This window comes from Phascolarctos cinereus, unplaced genomic scaffold (genome assembly GCF_003287225.1).
Source record: "Phascolarctos cinereus isolate Bilbo 61053 unplaced genomic scaffold, phaCin_HiC Scaffold_5;HRSCAF=322, whole genome shotgun sequence".
Taxonomy (NCBI): Eukaryota; Metazoa; Chordata; class Mammalia; order Diprotodontia; family Phascolarctidae; genus Phascolarctos; species Phascolarctos cinereus.
Window position 1 is genome coordinate 47,670,746 of NW_027555958.1, and position 23,075 is coordinate 47,693,820.

Here is a 23,075-nt window from a genome sequence, read left to right on the forward strand (position 1 = left end):
CAGTGAAGGAGTTGAACAACACCCATACCCCTTAGCCAGCACCCACTTTATTTCTAAGGAAACACATTTTGCCAGCAGTGGGCTCACAAGTTTACGTTAACTTTAGCAATATAATGATGACTTAGCATAGCACAAGGTGCAGTGGGTGTTTACAACTTAAGCACAAATGTTTATATTATGAATGGTTATATAATGATGAGCAAGCATGGGAGAGATTATTTTCAAGCCATTTTATGCTGGGAATTAGTATCTAAAAAAGAAAAACAAATCTACCTTACATACATTACCTTATCAGACTTACGGATAGGTGAATGATTTATGAACAAACAAGAGATAGACAGTGTTGTGAGATGTAAAATGCATAATTTTAATTACATTAAATTGAAACATTTTTCTACAAATAAAACAAATGTAGCCAAGCTCGTAAGGAGAACAGAAAACTGGAAAAAATTTTTATAGACAGTTGCTCAGATAAAGGTCATATCTCGGATATATAAAGAACTTTGTCAAATCTATAAGAATGCGAGTCATTCCCCAATTGATAAATGGTCAAAGCATATGATCAGTTTTCTGATGAAGAAATCAAAACAATTTATAGTCATATAAAAATGCTCTAAATCATTATTGACTAGAGAAATGCAAATTAAAACAACCTTGAGATATCATTTTATACATATCAGATTAACTAAAATGATAAAAGAGGAAACTGACAAATGTTGGAGGAGATGTAGAAAAACTGGTACCTTAATTCATTGTTAGTGGATCTATGAGCTGATCCAACCATTTTGGTAAGAGATTTAGGATTATGCCCCAATAGTTTCTAAGTTGCATATACTTTTTGACCCAGAAATACCAGTATTAGGTCTATTTCCCAAGATGATTTGGGAAAATGGAAAATAATCTACATTCTAAAATGTTTATAGCAGCTCTCTTTGTGGTGCAAAGAACTAGCAACTGTGGGGATGCCCATCAGTTGGAGAATGGCTAACCAAATTGTGGTGTATGTTTATGATAAAATGTTACTCTGCTATGAGAAATGATGAACTCAATGATTTTAGAAAAGCATGGAAAAACCTCTATGAAATAATGAAGAGTAAAATGAGGAAAACCAAGAGAACATTGTACACAGTAACAGCAGTATTGTTTTAAGAGCGACTTTGAGCAACCAAGTCATTCTATTATAAATACCCAAATTAACCATAAAGATCCTATGAAGGAAGATGCTGTTTGAATCTAGAAAAAGAACTCATATACACATACATAGGCATGTATGTGTACGTATGTACATAAGTATATGTATATGCATGTGTACATATGTATATATGTGTATGATACACACACACACACACACACAGATTTGTGTCTAATGGTAGCCATCTCAAAGTTTGGGGTGAGAAGGAAGGGAAAAAAAAGAAAGTCACACAATAACTTTGTTGTATATTTGAAAGAAATAACAAGTTGTGCATAATGGATCTGTAATTTCAGGTGCTATCCTCTGTTTTTCTTTCCCACTTTGTTATGGGAGAGCTTGTTTTATTTCTTAAGTACCGAATAAAAAATACATAGTTGCTCAATATTTCCCCTATATTTAGAATAGAAATCATGATTTTGGATATGGACTATCTCTAGATAGTGAATTGAGGCCTGAAAAGAGACTGATATCTGTGGGTCAGTGAAGGTCTTCTGGAGAGCTACTTGGAAGCCTGTGTCTGGTTTTTTGATACAGTCAGAAAGAGGAATAGCTTCCACATATTGAAAGTAGAATTTTCTTTTTGCTGATTGGATCTTTGGGATTTGGAGGCCCTATGACCACCAGTGATGGAGATGACCCTGAATGAAGGCTGCTATCTATCTCTGCCTCTTCCAAAGTGAGCACTACATTGTTTAATGTTGCAAACATCTTCATTCTCATTGGAATGCCCAAGTTACCCAACTTGGTCTCTGGGCACAAAATGTGCCAGCAGAACTGAGGAGATGAGGGAGGAAGTCAGTCACTTCCTGATGAGGAAGGAGGAAACCCATCAATTGTGTTGATAACAGGACAGCATCAGAATTCCAGTTCTCTTTGATACTGGTGTTCTTGTGCCTGAAATCCAGTTTGATGGCACAGCTGGCCTGATGAGCGGTTTCCTTTAGCTAGGCAGCAAGTGTGAGTGTGTGTGTGTGTGTGTGTGTGTGTGTGTGTGTGTGTGTGTGTGTGCAGGTGCACAGCTTGAGAAGGGAGGGTCCACATGGTCGCTTGATATATCCAGTTCTCAGATCCCTTTGGAAAGGTCACCTCTTATAATCTGGAGAATTGTACCAAGTCCTGGCTGATCTCTGAGACTGACCGGCAACCTGAAATGACAAAACACAGCCACATTCATCTGGACTCCTTTAATGAGCTAATCAGGGGTCTATGCTAATTCATACATAAGCAGACTTAGGTTAACTTTGATATTATCCTAGCCAATTAACAGGGAAGGCCTAAACTATTTGAAAAGGCAAGCTGTTTCCAGTACTTTTGATGCATTACTTTAAATAGAAAATTCTAATGTGAGAATTACAAGCAATTTTTATCTCTTTATTCTTCGGCAACTTGCATTTGCCTTGCATTGGCATTATATGCTATGGAAAGTAAAACAATTCATTTCTTTAAAAATGATTACCACTTAGTCAAACTGGTTTTATTTCATTAGGCCTAGTGAGGAAGGTTCTAAATTAGCTTAGGTCCCAGAAGTATTTTCATTTTAAGCCCTTTTTCTCATTGGGTAGTGAAAAGCTCTTTCTATGAATTCTATCACAGTCTCTTTCCATATGATGTGGGAGTTGTATTTGGGGGGAGGAGGTGATGCTTAGAAATCTCAGTTTCCTGATTCAGACCACCCAGGAGGCAGGCCAGTCTGCCTAGTCTGAAGTGAAGGTTAACCTTCTTGGTAGATATTTTGAATGCATCTTAAAATCTCTTGGCTTTTAATGATGGCTCAGTCTTTTCTGTCATGCAGGTATTGATATATTCAGGCAACTCTGTATATTTTGACTAGGGCACAATGACAATTCTGAGGAGCTAACCTCAAGTTTTCTAGACCTAAACTTATTACCTGAGGCAAGAAGTTTGGTTCTTTGGTTTGAATGGACACCAAGTTCAAAGTCACTTTCCCTCCAAACACTCAATTTATAGAAGATTTCCTTCCATTTAACTGACAGGAAGGTTTATGTGGTTCACCATCCTTCAGTCTTTATTGCCACTCTTTTTAACAGGGTGGAGGAGAAAAATTGACCACCATAAGGGAGGACTGAAGGAACTAAAGAGAGTTAGCCCATGGAAGAGAACACTTAGGGAAGGCACAATCACTTTCCCCCAGTATTTGAAGGGTGTAGAAAAGATGGCAGATCTCTGTGCTGTAGGTTAGGAGATCAGAACCAGGACCAATGGATAAAGCTACAGGAAAGCAGATTTCCATTCCAAATAAGAAAGAGATTCCTAATAATTAGATCTGTCTGAAAATAGAAAAGACTACTTCCAGAGGTAGTAAGCTCCCTATCACTGAAGGCATTTAAAAAGAGTCAAGATGGCCAATTGTTGATAGCTAGGTGGTATGGTGGATAGAGTGTTGAGCTTGGAGACAGGAAGATCTAAATGCAAATCCAGCCTCAGATACTTTGTGACTCTTGGCAAGTCATTTAACCTCTGTCTGCCTCAGTTTCTTAACCTGTAAAGTGGAGATAACAATAGCACATACCTACCAGGGTTGTTGTAACAAAGGAGATAATATTTAAAATCATTTAGCACTGTGCCTGGCACATAGTAGGTGCTATTATTATTATTATTATTAGGTTATCAATGTTACTACATTGGGCAAGGGGTGAGCTGGTGGGTTGAAAGGACCTTTAAAATTTCTTCCAAAGGACAGAACCAAGATGGCAGAATAAAGGTATGGATTCACCTGAGGTCTCCTAAATTCCCCTCCAAACAACTTTAAAATAATGCCTCAAATCGAATTCTGGAGTGGCAGAACCAACAAAAGGTCAGGGTGAAACAATTTTCCAGCACAAGATAACTTAGGGGTTGGCATGAAAGGTTTGTCTTGTTGGGGTGGTGGTCAGGTCTTGAGCACAGTGTGGTGCAGGCTGTGCCCCTGCAAGTCACCTTGGGGCCACTGTGAAAGCTCTTAGCACAGAGGTGGTAAGGTGGTCAGAAAACTGCCGGCAATGGGTGCAGGACCTTATTTTATTGCCCATACACAGTTCCAGGATGAAGAGGAACACTGGTATACTAGAACATGTGGGCACAAAGGAGCAGTAGCCCTGCTCACGTTTTCAGGGCAGAGAAGAGTGCTTATGGTCACTCACAGACCAGAGCACAGGCCAGCAAAGCAGTGACCACACCTCTTCTTAGATCATACCAATTTGGAAGAACTAAAAACTTACTGATTCCCAGAACTAGCTCTGAAAACAGCAGCATAAAAAAAACCTGAAGCTTTAGATAGTGCCACTTTTATCCCAGGAGCAGAGATCGACTTTAACACAAAGTTAAAAGTCAAGAAATAGTCTGGAAAAATGAGTGAACAACAACAATAAAAAAGAACCTGATTATAGAAAGTTATTATAGTAACAGGGAAGATCCAAGACACAAACTCAGAAGAAGATAATGAAGTCAAAACAGCCTCATGCAAAGCTTCAAAGAAAAGTGTGAATTGGTCACAGGCCCCAAAGGAATTCATTAAAGAGCTCAAAAAAGATTTTAAAAATCAGTTAAGAGAGGTAGAGGAAAATTGGGAAAATAAATGAGAGTGATGCAAGAAAATTATGGAAAGAAAGTAAAAAGCTTGGTAAAGGAGGCACAAAAAATACTGAAGAACTTACTAACTATGTGACCCCAGGTAAGTCACTTAACACCCATTGCCTCACCAAAGAAAATACTGAAGACAATAACAACATATTAAAAATAGAATTAGCCAAATGGTAGAGAAGAGAGAGAGAGAGAGAGAGAGAGAGAGAGAGAGAGAGAGAGAGAGAGAGAGAGAGAGAAATTCACCAAAGAGAACTCCTTAAAAAGCAGAATTGGCAAAATGGAAAAATAGGTACAAAAATTCACTGAAGAAAAGAACTCCTTATAAAGTAGAATTGGTCAAATGGAAAAGGAGGTACAAGAGCTCGCTGAAGAAAATAATTCCTTAAAAACTAGAATTGGGCAGGTGGAAGCTAATCACTTCATGGTACATCAAGAAACAACAAAACAAAATCAAAAGAATGAAAAAAAAAGAAGAAAATGTGAACTATCTCATTGGAAAAACAACTGACATGGAAAATAGATCCAGGAAAGATGATTTAGAAATTATTGAACTATCTGAAAGTCATGATCAAAAAAAGAGCCTAGACATTATATTTCAAGAAATTATCAAGGAAAACTGCACTGATATCCTAGAACTAGAGGGTAAAATAGTCATTGAAAGAATTCACTGATCACCTCCTCACAGAGATCCCAAAATGAAAACTCCCTGGAATATTGTAGCCAAATTCCAGAACTCCCAAGTCAAGGGGAAAATATTGTAAGCAGCCCCTCCTCTCCTCCCCCCTTCCTCCCCCAAAAAAAACAAAACAAAAAACCAAAACAATTCCAATACTGTAGAGGTATGCAAGATTTAGCAACTTTTACATGAAAGGATCAGAGGGCTTGGAATATGACATTCTGGAGGGCAAAGGAGTTAGGATTACAACCAAGAATAACTTGCCCAACAAAACTGAGTATAATCCTTCAAGGAAAAAACAGATATTCAATGAAATAGATAACTTTCCAGCATTCCTGATGAGAAGACCAAAACTGAAAAGAAAATTTGACTTTCAAATACCAGACTCAAGAGAAACATAAAAAGGTGCATAGCAAAGAGAGAAATCATAAGGGTTTCAGTAAGGTTAAAGTGTTTGCATTCCTATATGGGAAGATGATACTTGTAACTCCTAAGAACTTTATCATTATTAGGGCAATTAGTAAGAGTGTATGTAGAAAAGGGACACAGGATGAGCTGACTATCATGGGATGATTTAAAAAAACAAAATGAAGGGGGAGAAAGAGGTATGCAGTGAGAGAAGGGGGAAGGGAGAGGGAGAATGAGGAAAATTATCTTATATAAAAGAGGTGTGAAAAGAAGAGCTTTCATAGTGAAGGGGAGGTTGTGTGTGTGTGTGTGTGTGGGAGTGGCAGATAATGTTTGAACCTTTTATTGGAATTGGCTCAAAGACAGAACAACATACACACTTATTTGGGCATAGAAATCTATCTTTCCCTACAGGGAAGTAGGAAAGGAAGGGAATAAGAGAAAAGAGGGTTGATAGAAAGAAGAGAATATTGAGGGAGGTGATGATCAGAAACAAAATGGATTTTTTTGAGGATACGGTGAAAACAGAGAGAGAAGAGTAAAAGGGGGGCGGGAATAGGATGAAGGAAAATACATAGTAATAATAACTGTGAATGTGAATGGGATGAACTTATCCATAAAGCAGAAGTGGAAAGCAGAGTGGATTAAAAACCAGAATCTGAATATGTTTGAATCAGAGAAACACACACACTGAGTAAAGGTAAGAAACGGGAGTAGAATTTATTATGCTTCAGCTGATGTTAAAAAAAAAGCAGGTGTAGCAATTATGATTTCAGACAAAACAAAAGCAAAAATAGGTGTAATCAAAAAAGATGAGCAGGAAAAATACATTTTGCAAAAAGATACTGTGGACAATGAAGTAATGTTAATACTAAATATACATACACACACATACATACACACATACATATATGTATGTGTGTATGTATACACACATAACAGACCAAATGGTATAACATGCAAATTCTTAAAGGAAAAGTTAAATGAGTTACAGGAGGAAATAGTAAAACCGTACTAGTGAGAGACTTCAACTTTCCTCTCTCAGAACTAGATAAATCTAGCCAAAAAAAATAAACAAAAAAGAAGTTAAGGAGATGAACAGAATTTTTAAAAAGTTAGATGTGATAGACTTCTGGAGAAATCTGGATGGGAATAGAAAGGAATATAACTTTTTCTCGGTGGTACATGGCACCTACACAAAAATTGACCATGTATTAGGGCATAAAAACCTCACAATGCAGAAAAGCAAAAACATTAAATGCAACCTTTCCAGATCATAAATTAATAAAAATTATATTCAATAAAGGGTCATGGAAACACAGATTAAAACTTAATTAGAAACTAAATAATTTAATCCTAAAGAATGAGAGGGTCAAAGAACAAATCATAGAAACAACAATTTCATTAAAGAGACAATATAACAAAATTAAAAGGATGCCGCTAAAGCAGTACTGAGGGGAAATTTTATATTTCTAAACACTTACATGAATAAAATAGAGAAAAAGCAGATAAATGAATTGGACATGCAATTAAAAAAACAACTAGAAAAAGAACAAATTAAAAATATCCAATTAAACATCAAATTGGAAATTCTGAAAATTAAAGGAGATGTTAATAACACTTAGTAAAATTGAAAGTAAAAAACCATTGAACAAATAAAACTAGTAGCTGTTTTTTAAACAATAAAATAGATAAACCATTGGTTAATTGTATTTAAAAAAAGAAATTACCAGCATCAAAAAGGAAAAAGGGAAATTCACCATCAAAGAATAGGAAAATAAAGCAATTATTAGGAGGTATTTTGCCCAATTATATGCCAATAAATCTAATAACTTACGTGAAATGAATGAATATTTATGAAAATATAAACTACCCAGATTAACAGAAGAGGAAATAGAATACTCAAATAAACTTATCTTATAAAAAGAAATTAAACAAGCTGTAAATGAGTTCCTTAGGAAGAAATCCCCAGGGCCAGATGGATTCACAAGTAAATGCTACCAGACATTTAAAGAACAATTTAAAAAATGTGAATGAAGGTGGCCAAGAAGAACCAGATATTAAACTGCATTGCACAGAAAGAAGTAATCATCAAAACAGTCTGGTATTGGCTAAGAAATAGAGAGGTATATCAGTGGAATGGATTAGGTACACATCATACAGTAGTAAATGACCATAGTAATCTAATGTTTGATAAACCCAAAGACCCAAGCTTTTGGGGTAAGAACTCAAGATGTAACAAAAATTGCCAAGAAAACTGGAAAGCAGTCTGGCAGAAACTAGGTATAAACCAACATCTCACATCTATACCAAAATAAGGCCAAAATGGTTAAATGATTTAGCATAAAGGTGATATCATAAGCAAATTAGTGGATCATGGACTATTTTACCTGTCATATCTTTGGAAAAGGGAAAAATTTATGACCAAACAGGAGGTAGAGAGCATTATGGGATTTAAAATGGATAATTTTGATTACATTAATTTAAAAAGATTTTGCACAAAGAAAACCAATGCAGCCAAGATTAGAAGGAAAGCAGAAAACTGAGGAAAAATTTATAGCAAGTTTCTTTGATAAAGGTCTCATTTCTCAAATATATAGAGAATGGAGTCAAATTTGTAAGAATACAAGTCATTCCTCAATTGATAAAGAATATGAACAGAAAGTTTTCAGACAAGGAAATCAAAACTATCTAGTCGTGTGCAAAAAATGCTCTAAATCATTATTGATTAGAGAAATGTCAATTAAAAGAATTCTGAAGTACCATCTCATGCCTGTAAGATTGGATACTATGACAAAAAAAGGAAAATAACACATGTTGGAGAGGATGTGATAAAATTGGGACACTAATGCACTTTTGGTGGAGTTGTAAATTGACTCAACTATTTTGGAGAGGAACTATATCTGAAGAGCTATAAAACCGTGTGGACCTTTTAATCTACTAATACCACTATTAGGTCTGTATCCCAAGGAGATTTAAAAAAAGGAAAAAGGACTCATATGCACAAAAATATTTATAGCAACTTTTTTTTTTTGTGGTGGCAAAGGATTGGAAATTGAGAGAATGTCCATCAATTGGGGAAGGGCTGAACAAGTTGTGGTATATGATTATGGTGGAATACTGTTGTTCTGTAAGAAATAATGAGCAGGATGCTCTCAGAAAAACCTGAGAAAACTTATATGAACTGATGCTAAGTGAAGGGAGAAGAACCAGGAGAACGTTATGCACAGTAACAGCAATATTATAGATGATCAACTGTGAATAACTTTGCTATTCTCAGCGATACAGTGATCCAAGACAGTTCTGAAGGACTTATGATGAGAGGTGCTGTCCATCTCTGGAGAAAGAAGTGATGGAATCTGAATGCAGATTGAAGTATATTTTTTAAAAAAAAGCTTTAAAAATTCTTTTTTGGGTCTATGTTTCCTTTTACAAAATATATTTTTGCATGACTGCACGTGTATAATCTATGTATCAAATCACTTGCCTTCTCAAGGAGAGGAAGGAAAGTAAGAGAGAGAATTTGGAGCTCAAAATTTTAAAAAATGAATATTAAAAATTGCTTTTATATGTAATTAAAATATAAAAATTTAATTAAAAAATAAAATTTATTCCAACACAAAGATTCTATGAGCCTACGGATCAAACAAATTTTGGTGTGAGGTAGAAAGAAAGGGAAATGTATTTCCTCTTTAGAATACTTTATTTTCAGTCCTTTACTTCTAAACAGATGCTCTTTATTTTCACAAGGGAATTTCCTCCTCAGAACTTCCCTGCCCCTATGAATTCATGGGTCCAGACCAAAATAAAACAAGAACAAAGATTTTAAGGCCTTAGTAGTCCAATCTTACACCAAGTGTGACGGAAATCTCACCTTTAGCAGCCTGACTCAGTGCTTAGAGCACCTCTACTTGAGCATGTCTGTTTTACTGCCTCAGTCCAATCCAATCCAAGCCAATCCAATCCAATCTAATTCAATTCAATAAGTAAATATTGTGTTAGGCACTGTACAAATGGCAGCCTTTTCGATTATTGGACATTGCTGAGTTGAAATTTCCTTTCCTCTAACTTCTAGCTAGAGCACCGGGCCTGGAGTTGGAAAGACTTGAGTTCAAATCTAACCTCATTCACTTACTAGCTGTGTGACCCTGGGCAAGTCACTTAACTCTGTTTGCCTCAGTTTCCTTATCTGTAAAATTAGCTGGAGAAGGAAATGTACCTTTGCCAAGAAAACCCCCAAATGGGGGTTTTTATGGAGTCAGACTTGACCGAAATGACTGAACGAAAAACCAGTAATAGAATGTCTTTGCTCTTTGGCATGATAGAAGGCTTGCTGACAGCTGGCATGTCTCCTTTAAGTCTCCTTTTCTACAGTCCAAATGCATAGTATTTTTTTTTTTGCTTTTTTTGGTGAGGCAATTGGGGTTAAGTGACTTGCCCAAAGGTCACACAGCTAGTGAGTATAATTTTAACTGTTCCTGATATTCCAAGGTCCCTCAGTCCCTTCCTATATTCTTTACATTCTCTGGACACACTTTATTTAGTCTTATTGAAATCATCTTAAAGAACTAGATGCAGTAATCCTGGGGGTTGGACTGTTTATTGCATTGAGGATAGCATGCTTTCTATAATCTTGATATTTTGTATCACCTAACGCAGCATTGGCACTGAACTGCTTATGTTAAGATCCTCCTTTTCTTTCTCCTTGGTACCTCTTTCTAGGGAGGAATGTATGATAGAGGGAAGGTGGGGGACAAAAAAAAGGGACTATGCCTGTTGTTTGTATGTTTTACACTTAACCCAGATCCAAAGTGAGTCTTACCTGTAAAGACCATGGATCTATAGAACTCCTTCTTTAATAAGTTCAAGACTTGTCGAACTCCCTCTTCACCCTATTCCCAAATGGAGAGAATTGTGAGGAAATATTTTTGAGCATTTTGGACATATGATCTGATTGACCAAAGAGTTTGCCTTCAGATATGATCATATATTCTAGGAGAGTTGGAATAAGTCACTTAATGAATTGTGGCTGTGGTTTGTCCTTTATTCTTGAAGAGGACCATGACACCAGGAAGATGATGCCGTGACAAGCGAGTAATAATACAGACAACTCCCCACTCCCATCCCCACCCCTTTCTCCAGAGAAGCGCTTCACCTGAGATTCAGGAAGGGTTTTTTTTTCTTCCAAATTTATTAAGTAACTTGGAAAATAATTTCTTCAAATCATTAGCTCACAAACAGGCATCTGTTTCTATCCCATTCTCAATCTTCCAATCCATTTTAGTACTTACCAAGTCAGTCAGTCATTCAGTAAGCATTTATTGAGTGACTACTATATGCTAAGTGCTGGGGATGGAGAAAGATAAAAGAGAGTCCCTGTTCTCATGGAACTTACAGTCTAATGAGGGAGATTTCAGCTAGGACTTTAAGGAAGATAGGGAAGTCAGCAGGCAGAGGTGAGGGCAAAGAGCACTCTAGGTATGGGGCACAGCTAGTGAAAATGCCCAGAGTTGCCCATCAGTCAGGGAATGGCTGAACAAGTTGTGGTATATGAATGTAATAGAATACTATTGTGTAAGAAGAAATCAAGTGGGAAGGTTTCAGAAAAATCTGAAAAGACTTGTACAAACTGATTCAAGGTGAAATGAGCAGAACCAGGAAAACAATGTACACAGTATCAGCAACACTGTGTGATGATCAACTAGGAATGACCTAACTCTTCTCAGCAATGCTAAGATCCAAGATAAGTACAAAGGACTCATGATGGAAAATGTTATCCATGTCCAGATAAAGAACTGATGGACTCTGAATGCAAATTGAAGCCTACTTTTTACATTTACATTTTTTTTTTCATTTTGATCTGTTTCTACTTTCACAACTGTGACTAAAATGGATATGTTTTATATAATTGCACATACATAACATGGCAAATTGCTTACCATTTTAGGAAGAGGGGTGGGAGGGAGGGAGGGAGAAAATTTGGAATTCAAAATCTTGTAAAAATGAATGCTAAAAATTGTCTTGACATATAATTGGAAAAAATAAAATACTGTAAAAAAGAAAATGCCCAGAGTTGAGAGTTGGAGGGTCTTATTTGAGAAATGACAATGAGGGCAGTGCACTGGATCACAGGGTATGCAGTGGAGAGGTGTATGGTGTAAGAAGATAGGGGGCAGGTTATGAAGGGCTTCAAGTGACAGAAGATTTTATATTTGATACTGGAGGTTATAGGGGAAGGTGGTGTGGTGACATGGTCAGATCTGCCCTTTAGGAAGATCTCTTTGATAGTTGAGTAAAGAATGGACTATAAAGGGGAAAGATTTATGGTGGGGAGATAAGTAATAGTAAATGACAATTACGTGATGCTTTAAATTTTGCGAAGTACTTTACATACATTATCTCAGTGGGTAACTAGCTAATATATAAACATTAAACCTATGATATATGTATTAGAAATCATTATACCCATTTTACAGATGAATTAACTGAAGCCCAGAGAGGCTAAGTGACCTGCCTATGGTTACAAAACTAGTAAGTGTCAGAGGTGGAATTTAAACCGAAGTTTTCCTGATTGAGTCTAGAGGCCAAACATGACACAATGAACATTAGAATCTGCCCATCAGGTTATGGGGCAGGTATACCAAAACCTTGTAGAATCATCTAGTAGAAGGACCAAAAAATATTCAAAGAATTAAGAATTCTAGGACTTGGTGTAATTTATGCAGAAGGAAGTGCGAAATAGAGGAGAAGCTGAAATCAGTAGGTGTTAAGTGACACAGCATTAGCCAAACATTGAATTACAGGGAATAGTGTGGTGGAGTGTAATAAGTGCTAGATTTGAAGTCAGGAGACATCTGGCTTTGATTCTCAACTCTGATATCTACTAATCCTAGAAGGACAGAGAAGCCACTTGACTCCTCTGGACTCCTCACACAAGACACTCCTCATCTCCCAGATCTGGGCATTTTCAGGTAAATTGGATTGTAATCTCCAAGATCCCTCCTAGCTCGACCATCCAAGAGTTGCATGATTCTGTTAGGTTTTCCAAAGAACATGATCCAGTTGGGGGATTCTAATAAGATTTGCTGTGAGCAGTGTTGTGGGACCAAGGAAGGATTTTGGCAGAGATCTCAAGCCTGGATTAACTTCCCACAATCCAGAAAGAATAATGAGGTAATGAAATATAATGAGTGGGAAAGAAATGAGACTTGTTCTACTTGGCCTTGGAGGGTAGAACTATGACCAAGGTATAGACTAGATTTTAGTTTGATATAAATGTGGCATATCCAGAGAGAGTACTAGATTTTCTCTGAGTCCAAAGATCTGGGTTCAAATTTTAGCCCTGCCATTTACTAGCTAAATGACCTTGAATAAGTCATTCAATCTCTCTAGGTCTCAGTTTCCATATATCAAAATTGAGATGACCACAAAGTTCCCATTCTGGGTCTAGATCTGGGCATCCTACTTTTTGGGAAGTGTCTCAAACAGATGAGTGAGTTGCTGTATTTTTACCTATGTTTTCCTCTCTACTACCTCACCTTGTAAGTGAGACCCCATAGGATTGGCCTTCCAAGGAAGACACACCTTGCACCAAGTGCAAGTGCCTTTAATACATCTGTTCCAGTTCGGATGCCACCATCTAAGTAGACTTCAATTCTTCCTTGCACAGCATTCACAACTTCTGTCAGGGCATCAATCTGAAAAGAAAAGTGCATATTTGTCTTTACTGCTCTTGATTCTTTCTTATTAGAGATGGGGATCTGGTGGAAAGGACATCAGTGGGTAGCATCCTAGGAACATGATGACACAATCCACTGGTGGGTGCAACATTACCTAAATTAATTTTGTCTTTCGCTACCATACCAACCAAACTACCAAAGGCTTTCTTGATATGCTAGGAAAAATTTTAAAACAAAATTTGTATGGAGCAACAAAAACTTAAGAATAGCAAGAGAAATAATGAATAAAAGAGCTACATCAATAAAAAAAATTCTGAGGTTTTACCTCACATCTAGCAAACTGGCAAAGATGACAAAAGATAGAAATAGTCACTGTTGGAGTTCCTGTGTGAAGACAGGCACACCAATATACTGTTGGCAAGATTATGACTAACTGTTCTAGAAATCAAAGTGAAATTAGGCTTGAAAGTCACTAAAATGTTGATACCTTTGACCTGGGGTTCTTACTATTAGGCATATTCCCCAAGGCAGTCAAAAACAGAAAGAAAGATTTCATATATAACAAAATATTCATAGCAGAACTTTTTTGTGGTAATAAAGAATCAAAAACAAAGCAGTTGACTGTTGATTGTGAAATGGCTAACAAAAATTCTGGTCCATGAATATAAGTGAATGAGAAATGATATATATGAAGAATTCAGAGAAACACAGGAAGATTATGAATTGATGCTCAGTAAAGCAAATAGAGTCACGAAAACTAGGTATACAATGCCAAAAAAATGTAAAGTGAAAGAACAATAAATCAAAATTGAACACTGTGATGACACAGTGATTAAATTTGGCTCTTGAGAGTAACTGAGAAAATTCACTACCTTCCTCCATTTTAGAGGTGGGGGGCTGCGGATGTAGAATATTGCATATCGTGGCAGGCACAGCAATGGCTAGTTTTTTGTCTCTATTTTAAAATATTTGCTTGATGGGTAGGGAAAGGGGAATGGAAATGTTCAGGAATGAATGAGATATTAAAACAAGAGACATCCATTAAAAAAAAAAGATATATTCCACTGCAATGTGGACACATGGCCTAGGGAAGAATCATGTATTCTGTCTTAGAATTTTGGATTCAGTTTTGAACTTTATTAGTGATTGGTTATAGCTCCTAAAAATAGGACAAAAACAGACCTAGGAAGTGTGTTGAAACATACAGAAAATAGGTGAATACATAGAGATGTATGTGCACAGAGGCTCTATTTAACATATAAACAGTCACAGACATGTATGCATAACCCTAGAGTTAGTAAACTTACTGTGGCTGGAACTGTATCCAGCTGTCTTCCGCCATGGTTGGAGACAAGAATGCCCTGCACATTGTGGCTTATGGCCAGTTCAGCATCCTCCCTTGTTAAAATTCCTTTCAGGATGATGGGCATTTGTGTGATGCTCTTTAGCCAGGCAATGTCTTTCCAGGAGATGGATGGATCAATGTTTGAGACTGGGAGGAGAGACTCTGCATTTTCCTTAAGTGAGACAGAAGGAAACACGTTGTTGTGGACCCCATTTTTGTACTAAAATACCAGATAAAAACTTTTGCTGTCAGCACCAGCCTCCTGAATCAGACCTTCGGGATCAAATATAGAGTCCTTCACAACCTGGCTCATTCTTACCTCATAGCGTTCTTATACTTCGCTCCCCCACCCACCCCCATATTCTATCATCCAGTAGTACTGACTTACTACCTATTCCTCACATGTGACCCCTTATCTCTTGACTCTGTGTCTCTCTCTGTCTCCATCTCTGTCTCTGTCTGTCTCTTTCACCCCTCATTCTCCCTATTTTCCATCCCTCTTTTTTGCTTCTCCATCTAAGACCAGAAGGGACCAAAAAGGGCAGAACACACTTTTGAGAATCCACATTTCGCTAAAGCTACAGGGATGGAGGCATCTAGACAGCTCAGTGAATAGAACACTGAGCCTGGACTCACGAAGACCTGAATTCAAATCTAGATTCAGACACTTACTGGCTACATGACCAAGTCACTTAACCACTCTGTGCCTCAATTTCTTCAACTGTAAAATAGGACAATAGTATCACCTGCCTTCCAGGGTTGTTGTGAAGATAAAATTAGATAATATCTATACAACAATGCCTTGTACACAGTATGCATTTAATAAATGCCTATTCCTCTTCTCCTATAAACTTAAAATTGTCTCCCCAATAGAAGAGCAGGAACTGAGAATAAATAGCGTAGGACAGAGTGTTGAACTTGGGAGAAAAGAAGACCCAGTTTCAAATCTGTTTCAGACACTTAATAGCTGTGTGACCCTGGGCAAGTCATCTGTAAAATGGAGCTTCTAATAATAGCACCTACTTCATAGGATTGTTGTGAAGATCGAAAGATGAGTTATATGTAAATCACTTTGCAAACCTTAAATCTTCTAAAAATATTAGTTTAGGGGACAGATTAGTGTAGGTCATATGTGTATGTCCACATGGGTTTTCTGCAAGTGGCTCTTGGGGGGGCTTTGATAGACATCTCAGGAATCTTGCCCACTCCTCACCAAGGCACAATTTGATTCCTTCCTGGAGATGACTACTCAAGGGCACCATGAGGCTAGTTGTTCAAGAAGTCTGACCTATTCATCCACACAGGAAAGACAAAATGGATGAATATCCATTGCCCAGATTTGAACATTCATTTGGATGGACGCCTATAAAGTTTGCCCAACAATATCTATATTTGGGATAGGCAGCATAGACAGACAATGAACTGGGACCAGAGTTGAAAAGGAAGAGGTGAGTAGACTGTATTGCCTTTGGGACATTGTAAATCTCTTTCACTGACCCTAAACTTCTCATAAAAACAAAGGCTCATTTTTTTCAATACTAATACTTTATTGGTGTTGCTATATGGCAGCTAGATATAGACTGTAACTCTCTCCAAACACCTAAAAACAAATATCACCCTTGGGACACTGGAGACACATGTCACAGTAGATGTGAGCATTTGGAAATATATGTCCAATGAGGAACTCTGGAGAAGGAGTAGAAGATGGCCAATTGGCAAGATTGAAAGGAGACAAGTGGACAGCCAGAAGACTTCACCCATGATATTGTGATGTTTAGAGAAAGTAAGGAGGTGAGGAAGCCCTCTAGTACTTTGAATGAACTTTTAGAAGACTATGGTTATGAGTTGTACAAGATGTCCCCTGTAGCCCTCAGTTCTTTCCCAGGCCATCATTCCTCGCTAGCTATATTCTCCTCCTCTCTTCATCTTGACCCCTTGATATAATACAATACTGAGTCCACTAAAAATATAAGTTATAATCTCAACTGGGCCCTCACTGCTGCCAGACAATCCTTCCACACCTCCCTAATTGATTCAATATCCTTCTTACCCATAACAGCATTTCCAAATCTTTTTCATCTCTCCTCAAACTCCCCACTACTCTTCTTCATCCCACATGCTCAGCTGAGAAACTTGCTTCATATTTACTGAGGCTTCTTGACAAGTCCGCCCTTTTGACAAATGCTTGTTGACTTGATATTTATAGGGGAATCATAGTCATGGAGGGTAGTTTTGCTTTGAAAGTTATAGGAATGTTAGGAGAGCCACAGAAGAATAGATTGATACACTTTCTCCAGGAGCATGGTAGTGATGATTTGATTATAGTTCTTGAACTAGAAAGAGACAGAGAGAGCAGAAGGTAAAGGTGTGGTGGCAGGGAATTGGTGAAAAGATATACAGGGAGTAAAATGGAGAATGGCCAGAGCCCTCCTAGATATAGTGGGCCACATATGAGCTACTCACTCAGAGAGTCAGTCAAGTTGCTCAGTCAATTAACCTTTATTAGTCACCTGCTATATGCCAGGTACTATATACCAAGCACTGAGGTTACAAAGGAAGACAAAAAATAGTCCCTGCCCTCAAGGAGCTCACAGTCTCAAGGGGTAGACAACATGTAGACAAATAGGTACAAACAAGCTATAGATAGAGTAAATGAAAGATAACCACAGAGGGAAAGCACTGGAATTAAGGGGAATCAGGAAAAGTGTCTTGCACAAGGTGAGACTTTAGCTGAGGCTTGAAGGAAGCCTGGGGACAGTGGTAAGGAGGGAAAGAATTCCAGGAAGGGGGAACTGCCGTGAAAACTTCCAGAATGTGGAGATGAAATGTCTTGTTTGAGAAACAGCTCATGTTCTAATGGGGGAGACAGCATAAACATATCTAAATATGTATATGATATACACAAAATGAAAACATGGTAGTTTTGGGATGTAGGGAATTAGTGGGCAGGGATCAGAAAAGTTTTCATATAGAAAGAAGATGGTATTTGAACAAATCTTAAAGAAAACCGGGAATTCTGGTGAGACATTGAGTGTGTTTGTTGTAAAATGGATTTTTCTATGGTATAGGTTAGACCAGATTGTCACTGGAGGACAGTTCTCCGAACTCCGAAATTCTGCAGGTCCCAGGTACACCACTTCAATCATGCTAATTTCGTCTACTTTCTCTTCAACTATGTACATCACACTTCCTCGGAGACCCTTCCTGGTCCTTGGTGACCAAAGGATAACAATGAAACAGTGAACTCCAAGTCTAGCTGACAACTCCAGAGGCACTGAGCCAAAGATCTGAGCATTTCATCCTGCTACCATAGGTGCCCAATTATTGCAAAAGTCTTGTACAATTGCAAAACTATTTCCAGATACACCAGTATCACCAGAAGCAACTCTGCCTTTATGACCTCTCTTTTCTCCTTAGGAAAACCTGTCTTATAGACCCATAGACTTTTTGGAGGTCATCTAGTCTAATATTCCATCCAATTCAATTCCCTCTGGGATGTGTCAGAAGAGTTGTTCAGTGTCTGCTTGAACACATTCTCCCCTTTACTCTTCACCTGTCCTGCCTCTAGAAACAGTGAACTCTTTCATGAGGTAGCATATTCTGCCGGCCCAGCTCTTAAATGTTTGAAAGTTTGTTCTCCTATTGAGTGAAATATGCTTTCTTATAACATTCACCCATGGGTTCTCACCCCTCCCTACCCTGAAGTATCCCCCATACCTCAATAGGCACATGCACGCTTTTTGTCGATATTGATGCTGGCAAAGAGAATCTGTTGCGATTATCTTGCAATCTGTTGCCCACAGCAGGAGTATCTACAGTGAGGACTAGAGCTTTGTAGCCTAGGGTTTCCGCTTTCTGTATCAGCTCCTTTGTTATTTTTCTGTCCCGTTGCACATATAATTGAAACCATCGGAGGCCATTGGGTGCACTAGCCACGATGTCCTCAAAGAAGCATGTGGAAAAAGTACTGGTAACATAGCAGATATTCATGGCTTCTGCTGCTGCAAGAGAAAAATCAACATAAGAAATGAATTGGAGAAGAGGATATAGGAGTCCTGGCTTGGAAGTGGGAAGCCCTTAGTATAGAGTTAAGTCTCTGACCACAGCTTGTGGTATGATTTGAGACAAGTTATTTGGCCTTTATGCCTCAGTTTCTTTCTATGTCAAGGAAGGTATTTGGATATAGATGCAGGAATTCAGGACAAAAATCACCAGTTCCATTTAGCCCTTCCAATGTGCTTAAGTGATGAACCTGAATGGTTATGGTTGTAGCAGTGAGGGGATGTAATAGGATTGGAGGGGAATTGACTTCTACTGACTCACGTATCAAACAGGCTTGAGTGAATTCCCATAGAAGAGAAAGAGAAGCAGGCAAAAAGACAGATGTGACCTAAGGCAGAGGTGACAAATAGGTAGCCTACCAAATTTCCCCATTTGTCTAACCAGATTAAAATGGAATTGGGAAATTTTAAACAAACTAAATAAAAATACAATACAACATAGATAATCATGGTTTTCTAAGTCAATATGCTTCCTACAGGAATCCATTTCTATTTGAGCTTGATATGACTGACCTAAGGGGCTCACTAAGGCTAGCTATAGGTATGATGCATAAAGGAGCTGACCTGGTTTTGAGAATTGATTCACAAAAGAGATGTAGATATTCCCTGCAGAAAAGTAGCCTAATCACAATTCAAAGGAGAAACAGCAGCTAGGATAAGCAAGTTAATGGAGAAAAAGAAGATAGACAAAAACATTCTGTGATTCTGTCAAAGCAGTTCAGCAGAGAAAGTAGCCCAGCATATACCATCAGCAATTTTGAGGGCAGAAAGGAGTTCCACCTAAGATGCAAGCCAAGGAGTGTGAGTTATCTGAGCTACTGGTGTTCCCTTTCCCATTGATGTCATGAAAATCTGTAGGACAGTGAATCCCTGAATGCATGGGGAGTTTTTGGCCATTGACCTTGATAGTCTGTTTAATTAATGTTTTTGTTTTTGAGTCAAAAATGTGCCCTTTTCCTTGATCTTGAGAAAAAAAAGAATTGAATGACACAAACTGTAGGTTTTGAAATGATGCTGATCCAAAGGGGACCTTGAATGTTGAGTATAGTTTTTCAGGGGTCACACTCATGGGATCTCCCCAGGCTACCAGTGTTTTTGCCACCAATTTGAGGGAGGTGATAGTGGAGAGATAAACCCATCATGGAAGACACTGAGTAAGGGATGGATGGAAAGGAACAAAATAAGTATAGAAGAAAACAGTTAGTATCAACGAGAGAATGTTTATAAGCAGATGTCAGAAAGTCTGAGAAAAAAATCAGGAAATAACACAACACTGAAGGTAGCAATAGTCGGGGATAGGGAAAGCAATTCCAGACTCAGGAAAAGCCAGAGTCAAGTTTGGTGCCCAAGGGCAGGATACTGGCATATTAAAGCCAGGGAATGGGGAATGAAGTGGGATAAGTTAGTCATAGCACATTAATTTCACAAAGGCTAGACCAGCTGCCACCTTTGGAAGTGAAGTAAGAAGACAGACTTCGAGGTATTATTTTTTAAAAACAATTTTAAAATAAGTTAAAGTAAATAATTTTAAAAATAATAACTTTAAGATAATTTTTTAAATGCAGAGAACAGAAGGCCACAAAGAAGCATAGACAAACAGGATAACTTTGAAAGCTACAGGTTGAACTTACTATATATTTAAAAAGAAAAGTAAGCTTTACCTAATCAAAATCTTCAATTTCAAACTTCAAACACAATCTCTCTGTCTGTCTGTCTGTTTCTTTGTCTCTGTCTCTGTCTGTCTGTCTGTCTGTCTGTCTGTCTGTCTCTCTCTCTCTCTCTCTCTCTCACACACACACACACACACACACACACACACACACACACACACACAGAGCTAGGTAGTTCAGTGAATTGAGCTCTGGGCTTGGAATCAGGAAGATGAGTTCAGATCCGGTCTCAAACACTTAGTAGCTGGTTGACCCTGAGCATGTTATTGAACATCTGTCTGACTCAGTTTCCTCAACTATAAAATGGGGATAGTAATAGCACCTACCTCCAAGGGTATTTTGAGGATTAAAATGATATAATATTTACAAAACACTTAGCACAGTGCCTGACATATAGTAGGCATTTAATAAATGCTTGTTTCTTTCCTTTCTATTCTAGCATGTATATGGAAATGACCATTGTATTTGGTGTTTGTTAATTTTGGAATAAAAACAAAATGTTAACAAACGACATAAAAAGCCCGATAATAAAAACCAATCACTCAGGGGGCTATGTGGAAACTGATAGGTGGCCCAATAATGATTGTTATTATTTGCTTAGCCTAAAGTCAGTGGATTATTGCTCAACCCAAACTTTTGTTTGCCTGTGGAGGCATAGTTGGAAAGCAGTCGTTCTAAAAATGAGTTTGGGGTTTTAGGGTACTGCAAGTCCCATATGGGTCAGCAATGTGACACGGCAGCCCTGAAAGTGCACATGATCTTGGGCTGCATTGAGAGGCAGAGGTTCTAGGGATAGAAGGTCTCTCTGTAGTCTGCCTCAGAGAGTGTCCAGAGCAGGGCAACTAGAAAGGTTAATGGCTAGGATTTATGTTCTGTGAGGATTGCTCAAAGAAACCAAGGTGAGTAGGTTTATATTGGAGAAGAGAATAGTCAAGACATGACAGCTGTCTTCAAATATTTAAAGAATTGATGGCTGCATTTGGAATACTAGCTAGCATTTACATAATGCTTTAAAGTTTGAAAAGCTCTTTATATATGTTATCTCATCTACTCTTCATGACAACTGTACACTATAGATATTATTATGATGCCCGTTTGACAGATGAGGAAACTGAGGTGGAGAGGTGAAGTGTCTTGCCCAGGTCACATAGCTAGGAAGTGCCTGATGGAGGATTCAAACTTGGATTCTCTTGACTTTAAGGCCAGCACTCTACTCAATGTACCACCTAACCACCTGTAAGAGGGATTAGATGTGGCATACATTTCCAGAGAGCAGAACCCGGAGCAACGGGTAAAAGCTGTGAAGAAGCAAATTTAGACTTATCACAAAAGATGGTGGATACTCCCTCTTTGGAAGTCTTCTAGAATAGACTAGATGGCTGCTGTCTATAAGGTATGTTTCTGTGAGGATTCCTTTTAGTGAATTGGACTAGATGAAGAATGAGGCCCTTTCTAACTCAAATTCTGTGACTCATACCAGAAAAGGGCAGATTCTACTCAGGAATTACATGGCTTATCTTTTTTTAGGACTGAATTTGGGGAGGCCTTGGGCTCCACTCCTTATGGCATGATTTCTTTCCAGAGCTCGATGCCTCTATGCAGACAGGAAGGAATTTTTGGGGTTGGTGAGTACCTTTAGCTGTACTCTGTTCTCCATCAGGCCAACAAAGGCAGTGGAAGCCAGTGGGTGCAATGCAGACTGGGAAGCTGATCTCAGATCCTTGGATGGTTGTCCTGGTGTCTACCACAGACATATCTCTTAGGACGTGGGGATGGAGACGGATTCTGCAAGGCATAAACACCAGGGTTACTAACTTGGTAAATATGCTGTTAAGTCCCAGGCTCTTCAGATCAGGGATTCTGAGATGAGAAGTGCTTGACTTCTGAAAGCTTGTGGGCTGTTTTTTTTTTTTTGTGGGGGGGATACCATGCAAAGTGACATAGCACATAAGTGCTGGAGCTGGGAGTTGAAGCCAGGTCTTCTGACTGTGGGCATCCTATTTTAGAAAGAATATGGCAAGGTGGAGCATATTTAGAGGACAACCTGAATGGCAACAGAGCTGGGGGCTGTAACAGAAAAATGATTGACTTAAGCACCTGGGGATGTTTATCTAGAGGCAGCTACATGATAGAGTGGAGAGAGTGCTGGTGCTGGAGTCAAGAAGAGCTGAGTTCAAATCCCTCCTCAGACACTTACTAGCTCTGTGTCCTGGGCAAGTTACTTAACTTTATTTCTGTCATCTGTAAAACGGGAATGACAATAGCACCTACCTGGTTGTTGTGAAGGCAGTGTGAGATAATATTCATAATGCACTTTGCAAACCTTAAAGCGCCATGTAAATGTGAGCTATTATTACTTGAAGACAGTTGTAAATGTCTTCTCTCCTTTCCTGTACCTTCTTTCTTTTCATCTCTTTTCCAGCGTAAACCTGCCTAGTTTCTTCAGCTGACCCTCATTTGTA

The 23,075-nt window shown here is 38.2% G+C and overlaps 1 protein-coding gene across 7 annotated transcripts in view; it reads right to left on the reverse strand.

Moving 5' to 3' along the window:
* Positions 1-343: 343 nt before the first annotated feature.
* The window catches only part of HAO2 (hydroxyacid oxidase 2), a 32,644-nt gene continuing 9,912 nt past the window's right edge, over positions 344-23,075 (reverse strand). For 6 of the 7 annotated variants that reach the window (XM_021003156.2, XM_021003181.2, XM_021003189.2 and 3 more), the window contains 6 exons: positions 22,247-22,398; positions 18,600-18,883; positions 14,845-15,054; positions 13,397-13,555; positions 10,681-10,750; positions 344-2,337 (listed from right to left, as the gene is read on the reverse strand). In XM_021003156.2, the coding sequence (XP_020858815.1) occupies positions 2,282-2,337; positions 10,681-10,750; positions 13,397-13,555; positions 14,845-15,054; positions 18,600-18,883; positions 22,247-22,398 (931 nt within the window). In that variant the 3' untranslated portion in view covers positions 344-2,281. Of the gene's footprint in view, positions 2,338-9,732; positions 9,828-10,680; positions 10,751-13,396; positions 13,556-14,844; positions 15,055-18,599; positions 18,884-22,246; positions 22,399-23,075 lie in introns of all 7 variants that reach the window. The other variant, XR_002327701.2, reaches the window with a different exon arrangement.